General features: G+C 39.6%; 1 protein-coding gene across 5 annotated transcripts in view; it reads right to left on the reverse strand.

Annotated features, from left to right (window-relative positions):
- Positions 1-9,439: 9,439 nt before the first annotated feature.
- Positions 9,440-12,320, reverse strand: part of Sgcd (sarcoglycan delta) — a 952,204-nt gene continuing 949,323 nt past the window's right edge. For all 5 annotated transcript variants that reach the window (XM_036196810.1, XM_036196806.1, XM_036196808.1 and 2 more), the window contains 2 exons: positions 11,472-11,595; positions 9,440-9,758 (listed from right to left, as the gene is read on the reverse strand). In XM_036196810.1, the coding sequence (XP_036052703.1) occupies positions 9,585-9,758; positions 11,472-11,595 (298 nt within the window). In that variant the 3' untranslated portion in view covers positions 9,440-9,584. The remainder of the gene's footprint in view (positions 9,759-11,471; positions 11,596-12,320) is intronic.

Genomic DNA, 12,320 nt, shown 5'->3' on the forward strand with positions numbered 1-12,320 from the left:
CTCCTACCCTTTTATTTTGGCTCTTAGGCTCAAGGATAATGTTCCATTATAGACTTTTACATGACAGGGTCAAGGTACAAAGAGATCTTGCAGTTGCTGATTTATATCTATTTGCTACTTAGAAAAATCCCCTTCTTTGAAGAAAAGGAACACAGCCATTTTTCTGTAAAGTTTCTTGGTATGTGCAGATGCTCTCTAATTTACCAACAATGAGGCCAATAGTTTGATTTATCAGTATTTGTCTGCATTTTTCCTTTTTGAGTGCTTCTTTGTCTTTTTAAACTAAGATTTAACTTTTTTTTTTTTTTCACCAGATCTTTTAGCTGGCAACTTAATTTTCCTTGATTTATATTTTTTTAACTCCATCTTTAGACATAGGTTGCACCATGCTTTGCAATGAGACTTGTAATATATATATATATATATATACATATACATAGCCCTTTGCTTTGAGGGTTCTGTCCCTTCAGCACTATTGGGAGTCAGCAGGTAAATTTAATGAGAGATAGCCTTTGATGAAAATACAGTTGTAAATGGGAATTACTTTGTCACCTACAAGACATGCAAAATATGTGATGAAATTTTCTAAATAAGGAAATTATCTACATTATAATACAATTGAGATGATTGATTTAGGTATATGTTCATGTTTTTTACCTTTCAAACTGAATGCAACTATTTGAAGGTTTCAGATAGATGAATAGGTAAGCGTTCGTAAAATGCAGTATTATAAGGCAAAGTAAATTGATGGTGGAATTAAGGGTTAATGATGAGGGCCATAGAGAGATGACACATGAGATTGGGAAGCATGGTATTCTGGGGCGGGTGGTGCTGGATAAATGGTGTTCTAGGCAGATGGAATAAATGGTATGCATAGCAACTTGTCATTGTGGAAGGAAAGGAGGATGAAATGCTAAAAATGAAGGACCGAGTATGATGAGTAGATTAAGGAGGTTCTACCTTCTGTGCTACATGCTCTTGCTGTGCACCATATGGGAGCATGCTGGTCTATTCTTTGAGAAAAGATGAAAACTGACTTGACCCGGATTGAGTACCCGACGCTATAGTCTAACAAAGGATGCTGACTGAAGGGGTCTCCTCAGTAGGGGATGACTTCTTCAAAGTCTTGGAGAGCATAGTGGTGAGTTCTTTCTATAAAAGCTCATTAACAACAACTTTTCCCTTGACCTGTTCAAAATCATGATTCTCAAATTGCAGGCCATGCTTACCTTAAATTAACCTTTCTTTTCATGAGCCAGTCCAGGTGAGTAACTTCCCAAGAGCCAACATGTCTCAGCTAACATGTTAGGACATTGGTCAAAGTGATGTAGAAGAGAGATTAATCTGGAATTTTATTAGCTATGAGAAAGGAACTCCCTGAAGAAGTGGACAAGGTACTTTCCTTCTTACCAATCATTATTTTTTATTAATATACTTTACAAGACTGCAGTTGAAATAATATTAAATACAAATTTGTTTTTATACAGAAAGTGTAATAAAGTTAAAATAGTTCCTTGTAATTCATAGCATTATTGCAATGCTTACAAAATTTTTGCATAGAGTGTGCAAGGATTTGATGTTACTTAAAACAAAACTAAAACACTTGTCTCACATCACACCAAACCCAGAGGAAAAACAAAACAAAACAAACAAAACCTAAAATAACACAAAGGCCAAATTCAGATGAGGTTCCTTTTCCAAAGGTCATAATCACCAAACAAATCGACTTCTATGTCAACTTCTATGACCTCATCTTTTCTGTTAAGAGCCACAGAGTGTCCTATCCAAAGGGTATTCAGTCCCTTCATGATGGATGTCCCACTTTCCTATCTTAAACATGGGCTCCTTCCATATGTTTCTGTGAGAGAAAATGCTGACTCAGAAAGATGAGAAACTTTATCCCACTTCCTCATAAAAATATTGGCTAGAAAATGCTTTTGTGTTACTCTAGTATAAGTATCCCATCAGCTCCCTTTACTTTGCTATAATTTCCAATCAGGGAGGGACAGAGAAAAGCCTCCATTTATATTTTTCAGGGCTCTTGTGAGGTTGGTGACTTAAGATCTGTCATAGGTGCCCATACATGATTTGCCATTTGGAAACTGACACTATCAGAAGGGAACTCCCTGACTGACCCAACCAGAGGGTCTTTAACATTTCTAGTGAATCCCTTTCTAAGGTTGTATGAGAGGTGGAAGCTAACGAGCTCTAGCTCTGGGGCTGAGTGCAAGAGTATCTAGATCCTCCACTGTCATGAGAAGGATGCACACAGATGCACAAGTGTCTTGTCTCATAGCATCTCTCAGCTCCATGAGGGTCAGACTCATAGTAAGACTTTCATGAGGGCATAGGAGTGTTTAATCTGTTTAGACAGACCTTGAGTTCAGAGTTAGTTTTTCAAAAAAGATCTTGTCTATTTCCTCTTAATGGAACAAACTCTAATTCTGTGTTCAGAAGGTGCCAATGTTAAAAGCTACCCAGTTATAATGAATGTAGACTGTATTTACTTCCCATTTTTAATTTGGAATGCTATAGCCTCATGGCTGAGGGTGGGACACCAATATAAAAGAGGGGCCCTGGTTAAGGTAGAGAATGGCTCTCATTCCCAACTCACAGGAATTGGTGGTGATGGCCTCAAAGCTCTAGTGGGAAGAATTCTGCACCTTGGGAGGGATATGACCCTTTAGTGATAGTTAATAAGAGTTGGGGATGAAGCCATTCCAGGGTCAAAGTGGCTTGCTCCATGTGGTGTTGAATGCTTCAGATTAATAGAGTTCTACATGATTCTCAGTGATAGAGAGTGAGCTCTGATTTATTTGGTGATTTTATTTTACTAGAAGTAATGGGAGAGAGGAAAGCCTAAGTGTCAAAGATCTCACATAAATTAAGACATCTGATTTTTGGATAGAGGTGTAGGAGAAGGAAATAGTATATATTGGGAAGACAGCATTGTCTGTCCATATAGATGCATAGCTGCATATCAAATGTTCTCCTACATATGAGGCTCACAACTGAGATATCTTCCAGGCATAAGGACTAAGAAGTCTGACTTGGCAAAAATCATACCCAGAACAAAATGGTTGGTTGGTTTTGTTGTCATTGTACTAGATTCTATAATTCAGTCAGGCTTTCTGTATCTCCACTCCACATATCCACACTTTACTATTGTATACAATCCAGATAAGAGACTACAGAAAACAGAGATGGGAAAGTTTTGGCCTCACTCCTTCTAGAAAATCTAATCTAAAACCTAGGAGGGGAGCATTCCTCACCAACTTGAAAACTAACTTGAATGTTAGTGAACTGCCCAGGGACGAGTCACACTCTGGCTTGGTCATTTTCTAGATACTGAGTTTTAAAAAGTTTCTTAGCCTCTTGAGGTCCCAAATTTCCCTCTCTGTAAACTGGAACCTTTTTGGGAGTTCAACTCCAAAGCACTCTTCTGAGGGAGAAATAAATAGATGTACAGCACCCAGTGCAGAGTTCAATAAATATTAGCACACAATTCTAATAACGCTTGGAAAGTGGAGTCTAATTGTTTCATAACTTAGGGTAGGCTGTAGATCTAAGAAAACCTCTTGTTTTATGCATGTGTTTTGAGGATATGGCTCTTTTTGTGGTGAAATTTTATAGCTTCTCCCCCCCCCCCCATTCTGAAAGCAAATAGCCATGGCCCTCAAGATCCTAGGATCTCATGAGTCAGGTTAACAGGAACACTAGACACCTATGTCTTCCCTGTTGACCAATGCCATCTTTCAGTCCTCAGAAAATCCATTGTTTTACCACTCTCAATTAAATGAACAGTTGGTCTGGAGTTTCTTACTTAATGAAATCTGAGCTCTCTCTACTTCCAGGGAGAGAACCCCAATATAAAAGTGGGCTTTGAACACTCTGAGTATGTGGGCTGTTTTTTTTTTTTTTTTTGTGTTTTTTTTTTTTTTTAAATCTTGAGGATAAGTTTTCTTTCTTGTTTTCCCAGCAAGGGCAGCTTCAAGTTTGTTGTATTCAGTGAGGAAGCAAAAAAGCAAAAGCCACATACTTGCCAGTGAGGACGGCAACATGCTGAGTGAGGCTTTTGGCTGAGGACTCAGGCTTCCTAGCAGGACAGGTAGATTGGGACTCTAAAGCTCCTTCTTGCCTGTAGCAACTGTTCCTTTGATCTATTCCAATTCATAGCCCCCAAGTGTGTCCTCCTGCTGCCTGCTGCTGGGTTTATGTTAAGGGGCAGCTGTTGGCATTGCTGTTGCTATGTACTTGCAACTCTTTGTGGATGGGTCTGATGGCATCATTAATGTTGTGTTGTGACATAACCTTCCCTACTGCATCAAAAGCTCATGGCATTTACTTTTCCTCAAAGGAAGGTACTGATTTCTTACACTGTCCATTTCCTCAAAGCAAGATGGGGAAGAGAGAGGGACCAAATCACCTGTGTGAGTGTGGGTATCCCCAGGGGAGTTTCTCCTACCTTTGTGCTCCAACTATACTCAGAAAGAGGACCTCCCATGAGCAATTATTTCCCCTTTGTCATTCAGACCTGCCTTGACAAGTTTCAAGGACTCCATTATGAAGAAAGCTTTTAAGACTTATAGAAACACATTGCTTTAGAAAGTGCTAATGCCTATGGTGCATTGTGCTGCCTGGAGCAGCAGGCTTGTGGCTGCTTTATCACTGATCAGTGGTTTGGTTTTGTGAATGAGAAATTCAGAGGCAACTGTACAATTTAAAATTCCGGTTACCACAGAGAAAGAGATACATCTGACATCCCGGTGCAGTAAACTCCAACTATTTTAATGGAAATATGTTGGAACTGGGAAGCCTTCCTCCAAGGAAAAAGTGACAGAAAGCTGCAAGAAAGACATTTTATCTTTGCGATAAAAGACCTGCTTTCTAAGGTTGTTTCTTTCATTAGAACTGTTCTGCAACCTGATGTACCATGCAAACATGTCACTCAAGGAACTGATTCTTTATCATCTCGTCTTCATACCTAAGGCTTCCTAAGGTGTGTGTGGGGAGAGAGATCTTGTTTTGTTTACAATTTACATAAATAAGATTTTCATCTTTTATTCGTTCTTAATAAAGGATCAGATACCTAAAAATGGATCAGTTCAAACCTTTGGCCCAAGCATTATGCTATCTTTTGTTTAAAATAAATAAGACCAGGATACTCTCATTGGGTCTGCCAGCTTGAGCCTTCAGATATATTCATGTGGAAGGCTTTCCTGTAGTGATGTAGATTAAGGACCAAAAAATGGTAGACATTCTCATTGAAATATATCCTGTCTCTCCAAGGAAAATACACCCATGAAAGTTCATTTATAATGATGCTGAATTAACAATAGTAAGTATAACACCACTATCTGCAAAAGGGGCATATCTGCGGTAGCAACTGATCTTACAATACAGAAACAGAGGTATGTGAATATAAAACATGTCCTTTTTTTGTATTCCTCCCACTCCAAAGGAGCAAAGAAAAGACCCAAATTCTGAAGAGTAAAAGTAAACTGCCACTCATCTGGTCACTTCTAGAAATAGTTCCATAGATTTTCACTGTTTATTCTTACATATATAAAGATGTTATTGTTTTGCATCCTTCCAGTGATTCATTGATCTAACCTGGGGCTGGAAGAACAGTGGGCACATTGGAGGTATGGGTAACAGAGTTCATCTAAGGTCAAAAGTATTCTCTGGAGGACCTAGGTGTGGAAGTCTCTCTGGCACATGGGAAGATCCAGTCTTTGTCAGTGTAGATGGACTCAAGTATTTTTAGGGAAAAGATTGTGAATCAAGGTTATTCTCCTTGGCTCACTTCTGATCATGCATTGCTTACTGGAGAAACATTGCTCACCTGAGAAACACCCAACAAAGCTCCCCTGAAAGGAGTGGGAGGAGCAGAGCTTCCTATTCCCAAGCTTCTTTTCATTCTACTTTCTCAGTTACCCCAAGTGCTTTGAGCTTCCTTCTCTCTTAGCTATATCTTTCTTAAAACCTCAGCCAAGTTTTATATTACCCAAGCCCCCATGGAAACACAGGCTACTCCTTGTGCCCGAGAAATCTGCCTTTTGTCCTACTATGTCTAACACATTCTACAAGTGATCTGTAGCTCAGGGGTCACCAAATGTTTTCTGTAAAGGGCTGTATAATCACAATGTTGTTTTGCTGGCCATGCAGTCAATGGTGAGGGTACAGAGTGACATGGCTCATATATGACTTGTAAATGTCTGTGGCTGTGGAGTCAGGCTTGGTCTCCTGTTTGTAGTTTATTGACCCTTTCTAGAGAGTCAACCCTCAAGTAATCTTTGGTCTATGTTTGTGGATGTGCAGTACTATTTGTCTAGAGAGAATGACCTGAAGGAAGCTAAAAAAAAAACAGTTCAAGGCTGTAAGTGCTATCATTTAGTCATGTAACAATTATGAAACCATACATCAAGTTTCTACCTAGATAGATGTCACCATGGAGCTTTTTAAAACCCATGTCATCTTGAGGTAGTCCCTCCAAATGAAACTCTCATGATTTTCAGAACAGACATGATGAACAGAACTAAATGGTAAGTGTATCTGGAGATTACATGTTGATTTGTAAAATGCTTTCTGAAGAATGTTAGCATATCAGAAGTTCTAGGAGGCTGAAGAATCATTTGAATCCTGTTAATCCACCAGTTGCTTACCCATGGGTGTGATTGTCTAGAAGATACTATAATAAAGATTAGAAAGACTCTCATTTTCAAAAAGTAGGGGTCAGCAGACATTAACATAAATGCTGACCCTCCCCCTCCAGAATTTGGGTGAAAGCTTCTCTCATGACTATGGACAAATATTTTGGGTGGAGAGCATTGGGGGTGTGTGTGTGTGGGGGGGTTCATTTACAACTAAAAATGCATTTTACCAGTTTCTAGTCTGAACTGAAATTTGTAATCTTCTCATGCCAGAGATCTTCTGTATTACCTGATGTCCTGTGGTTTTTTAACCTCATTGAAAACCAGAATTAACCAGAATTTTGTATCATGTATTCCTCCATAGAGTTATTGATTTATATCCTCAATTGCTATTATTTTAATTGTGTGTTTATATGATTTGTTTGCTTTCTGATTCAATTTTGCATGTGTGACCATAATATTTTTTTAATTGTCATAAAATTCCCAAGGAGTATTTCACAATTGGAAATAAAATCAGAAGAGGTTCAGGGAATTGTGTTTTCTCTTCTGACCCATAGACAATGGGTGAGAGATGGTCAAATGCAAAGGCAGTTTGTCGGCTTAAACAAAACCAAACACCCCCTCCCAAACAACCCTGTCTTCTTTACATACTTAGCCACAAGGGACTTCAGAGTTATTGTTTATCTGAAGTATATGGGGTAGGCGCTTCTAATAGCTAAGAAGCATTTTGTGACTTGATAATGATACCTGTGTGTGAGACAGGCAGATCCTGGTGGAAAGGGCCTATAAGACCCTGGCAGAAAGGCCTATAAGAGGTCCAGTAACCTGAGGCCCTTTACAGGATCCTGTTTTAGATTTCCACACTGCAAATGGAGCAATTTTAAGTTCTTGGCCTAAAATGGATCCAGCCAGTGCTTCTGCATAAGATATACAGAGAGGGTAAAGGGAGCCAGGCCTGGCCTAGAAGCCAGAAGTCCAAGTCACGAGTCAGATTAGGACAGTCCCTGCTTTGTGGCAATAAGCAACTGAGGAGTACATTCTGTGTGTGCAAACCTCAGCCTGTTGCTTGCATGTCATATCAGAAATAGCAAACCTCTTTTTTTTTGTCTCCTATAACAAACTGTTCAGCTTGTAGAGTAAGAAAAATTAGAACCTTGTGGAGAACAAAAACAAAAACAAATACCACTCAGGCCTACAAATACAACTTCATTCAAGATTGTAGGGCTGCTGTTTCACCCAGTTTCAGTTATAACTCCATTCTGGGCTCCTCAGAGTCCAAATGTGGAAACCAGTCAGTTTGTCTACCGGTTTTTGATGCCCAGTCATGACTAAACCATTTCCCTTCAACCACCCAAAATAAACTACAGATAACAAGATAAATAGGATGTGCTTCTCCTTGCTGAGTGCATTGGCTTAAGGCATAGGCACATTTCCCCCTCTTTGAACAGAGATGGTGTAATCCCCTGTCCCAGCACAAGAGCTGGCCAGGGTGACCCTGGGGCATGGCAATGAAGGTGGGGGTGATAAGAGGTAGCTGATGGCGGGAATTAGAGACTATTTCCATATATGGGGATTGGGTGCTGATGAACCCAGGGGACAGTAGTTCTGATGAAGACACATGACTCTGTTTTTATTAACCTGCCACGAGTAATTCTGGCAGCATGTAGTTGCTTAGGTCTCACAACAGTGAGTTTAGGAATATGAATATGCCAGCCCTGACACAATCTACAAGAGCAAAGCAAGAGAGTCTGTGCAAGCCCTTGAAAATACGATGTGTCTCTCACTGGCCTACCCATCTCAAGAAACTTAGGAAAATTAGTTAGCTTCCCTATGGTACTCTTAGTTAGATTTCCATCTTGAAATAACTTCTCTTGGGATCTGGGGCTCACTCTTTGGGATTCTGATTCATTTAATGATTTTGAGTTCAGCTGTTGGATAAAGTCAGAAGTGAGAACCTAAACACTTGGGAGACAGGTTTCCTTGAAATGAGATGTCTTGCCCATGTATTTTTTTGTCTGTCAGTCTATTGAATAGCTTCTAGCCTTTGGCAGAGGAGCTGATGTCCTCTTCTATGCTGATTCAAAGCTCTTACTCTTTGACTGTGGGAAACTATACGAGTTAAAGGAAGTAGAATAAGTAGAAGTCAGGTGAATGACTTATATTCTTTCAGAATTCAACCTCCCTGCCCCTATTCTTTTAGCCCACTACTCCTAGTATGTTGGTCTACAAAGGTAGGGCGGCCATTTGAGTTTTTGTGGCTAATTTCTATGAGTATACCGTAGCATTATCTTGAAGAGAAGAGCTTGACCATCTTGGCTGAAGCTAAGAAAGGAAAACCAAATGTCTACGTTTTAAAGACAGCCTCACTATGTAGCCCAGGCTGGCCTCCATCACCACAACTTGCCTAGTGTTGGCATTATAAATGGATCAAATGTTTATCTTTGAGAGTGATCCAAAGATTCCCGCCATCACTGCCTCTAATGACTCTAAGAGAGAAACTAGGGGATTGCTTGAAAATATCGATGCATATTCTCTAAGTGCTCAATCCACTGTGTGATTTGAAATTGCCTGGGGAATGCTGGGCGTGAATGGGTGCTTAGATTCTGTCATGTGGGTGATGGGGGTGGGGTGGAAAAATGAGAGTGGATAATGTCACAGGGTCACCCATGGTTCCTTTTGTACTGAAACCTCATTTTATACAGAGGATATATATATATTTATTTATATATATTTATATATATTTATATCCACTCACCATACACACACAACCCACTCATACACACACACACACACACACACACACACACACACACACACACACACAAGGTCTTTGATAGGCTTTCTGTGTTCTAGTAAAAATAGCTGGCAGCCAGTGTCTCAAGCCAAAAAGGGCCTTTATGCTGCCAACAATTGTCCACTATGGATAGTCCTTCAAAGGCAGACACTTGTGTTTATCTGACAAGTGGAACCAGTTCCTGCCTGGGACAGGAATAACCTCCCATTGGCGCAGACGCAGACCTCGAAGACCTTCTGCCTTGTTCCTGTGGGTGTGTAGGATCCACGAGGCAGCCTAGGTAGTTTGATTTTCGAAGCATCTAACTTAATCTAGAGAGAGAAAAATAGCAAACAAAGCGTCAGTCAGAGGCTGCCATATAAATCCTTGAAACTCAGAAAGAGCTGAATATTCCATTCAATTTAAACCTTAACAAGTACTGATGTGGGCTTAACAATGCAGGTAGTGGGGATAAGACAGCTTCTATGAAGCTCAGAGGTTAAGAGCACTCACTGGCTGCTCTTCTAGAGGTCCTGAGTTCAATTCTCAGCAATCACATGGTGGCTCATAACCATCTAGAGTGGAATCTGATACCCCCTTCTGGCATAAAGTTGATAGAGGACTCATATACATAAAATAAATAAGTCTTAAAATAAAAGTCAGTCTCTAATTTCACATGCACCTGTAATCTAGCAAGGTCATGCCTTATTGATTGATGCTAGCATTTTTGCAAAATGTGTGATATGCAGAATAAGATTAGTGTCATAGAGTCAAATAAATGTGGGAATGACCCAGTAAACAGTTTCTACTACTACAAGGCATTGCATGCCCATGGCCAATATGAAGTTCCCAGAAGACATTAGAATACATAGAATACATGTTTTAAAAGATTAGTAAGCCGGGAGGTGGTGGCACACGCCTGTAATCCTAGCACTCGGGAGGCAGAGGCTGGTGGATCTCTGTGAGTTTGAGGCCAGCCTGGTCTACAAAGCGAGTTCCAGGACAGGTTTCAAAGCTACAGAGAAACCCTGTCTTGAAAAACAAAAACAAACAAATAAAAAAAATAAAAACAAAAACAAAAAAAGATTAGTAAGCCTTCCTCTTGCTTTCTTTTTCTAATGGTGACACCAATATGCAACAGAATATACTTTGAGAAATGCTGGATATATATTAAAAAATTAGCTGTGGCAAAAGGTGTCATTGGGTTTTTGATTATAACTGCCTCCTCCGTAGGTCAACTTTGAGTGGTTGTGAGCTGCCTTTATGAATCAGTTTCTGTTTTTATGAGTGTGACTTGCAGTTCATGGCTATTTGAAGAGGCAGTTGTCATAATGGAAGGCTCCATCAGACAAAATCTTTTAAAACAAAAAAAAGCAAATGTCTAACTAAACCAAACATTTTTTTTAAAGATACTCACTGGGTGGATATATATGCAAGAGAGCTAGACAGCCTCTATGTAGATATGCAATGTGGAGTAGTATTTTATCTTAAAAAGTCAGGTTACCCTTTTTAATTTCATTCTTAAACAAAACAGTTCACCTATGAACAGTTAAAAACCCTTTTTTAATCTGCAGTCATATCAGACTCTTGCTGCTATGGGCACTTGGCATAACTTGTCTATAAAATTGCAAGTGGCATTTGTGTTCAATTACTGGTGTGTTGTGGTAAGGAGAGTCAACAGCACTTTACTCTTTGGCCATCTATTCTGACCTTGTTAGTTTCTGGCTTGTTCTCACTCAGGATAATGCTTAGACCCAACTTCCCATTCTCAAAGAGAACCCAAGCACATAACATAAAAGAAGTACATGTGAATTAAGTTCATTTTCAGCCACATGGGTATATACACAACTTAATCCCAGCACTTCATAAATAATGAATCATAACTTTTATGTACTGTGGGCTTGACTTATAATCATGTTATTCAACTGTCTTGTGGGCTCCTTGGGTTGATACTGTGTAAGATTAATCTCAGTGCAAATCAGCCTAGAGGAAAGGTTGGACCTCAGGCCAGTGGACTCCCAATTTCTATCCTTCCCACTCCTTACCTCCCCATCCTTGGACTCCAGTCTCAGCTCACTTCTGCAGGTGGCTTCCATATTGCCCGCTTCTGCATTTATTTCTACCCCTTTTGGGGCTTCCATTACTAGAGATCTGGTTGGGGACTCCAACCTGAAATACAAACCACAGAATGAAGAAACTTTTCTCTGCTTAGGAATTTTAGGAAGCTGATGCTCATGGCTTTGGAACAGCTACAGCACTGGATCTAATTTGTCTAGATTTTGCTTTACAAAATACAGGACTGTGACAGAGAGCATAAGGGGCCTAGGTGTTATCTTCTTCACATTTCACGAAGGTTGCAAGGAAGATGTTCTAAGATCATAGCCTTATCTTATCTTATACTTGCTTATTGTTTTTATTTCTTTATTAGTAAAATTAACCAAATTTTACCTGTATCTCTCCTTCTCCATGGTTATTGTTATTTTAAAAAGTAAGAGGATTCTAGCACTTAGCTCTCTAGAATGTTTTCCATTCTGTCCTACAGTTTGGATCCTATGAAGGCACAATCAGAACAAAGTTAAGAAAATAGATCTAGGTGGCTGGAGAGATGGCTTAGTGGTTGAGAGTGCTCTCTAGGGGTATCCAATGCTCTCTACTGGCCTCTTCCATCATCTGCATGCACATGTACATCCAAACCCATGTATATACCTCCCCCCACCATGTACATACACAATTAAAAAATAATAAGATTATTTAAAATAAGAAAATATCTCTTAAGGGTCAGACAGTCTTAAAATCAAGCTGTGACATGTCTCCTTTATTGTGAGGCTAATGTTATGTTTTAAGTTTAAATTACTGTGCTTAGGAGATCTATAAAACAAAACTGACTCTAACCT

This window comes from Onychomys torridus, chromosome 8 (genome assembly GCF_903995425.1).
Source record: "Onychomys torridus chromosome 8, mOncTor1.1, whole genome shotgun sequence".
Classification (NCBI taxonomy): domain Eukaryota; kingdom Metazoa; phylum Chordata; class Mammalia; order Rodentia; family Cricetidae; genus Onychomys; species Onychomys torridus.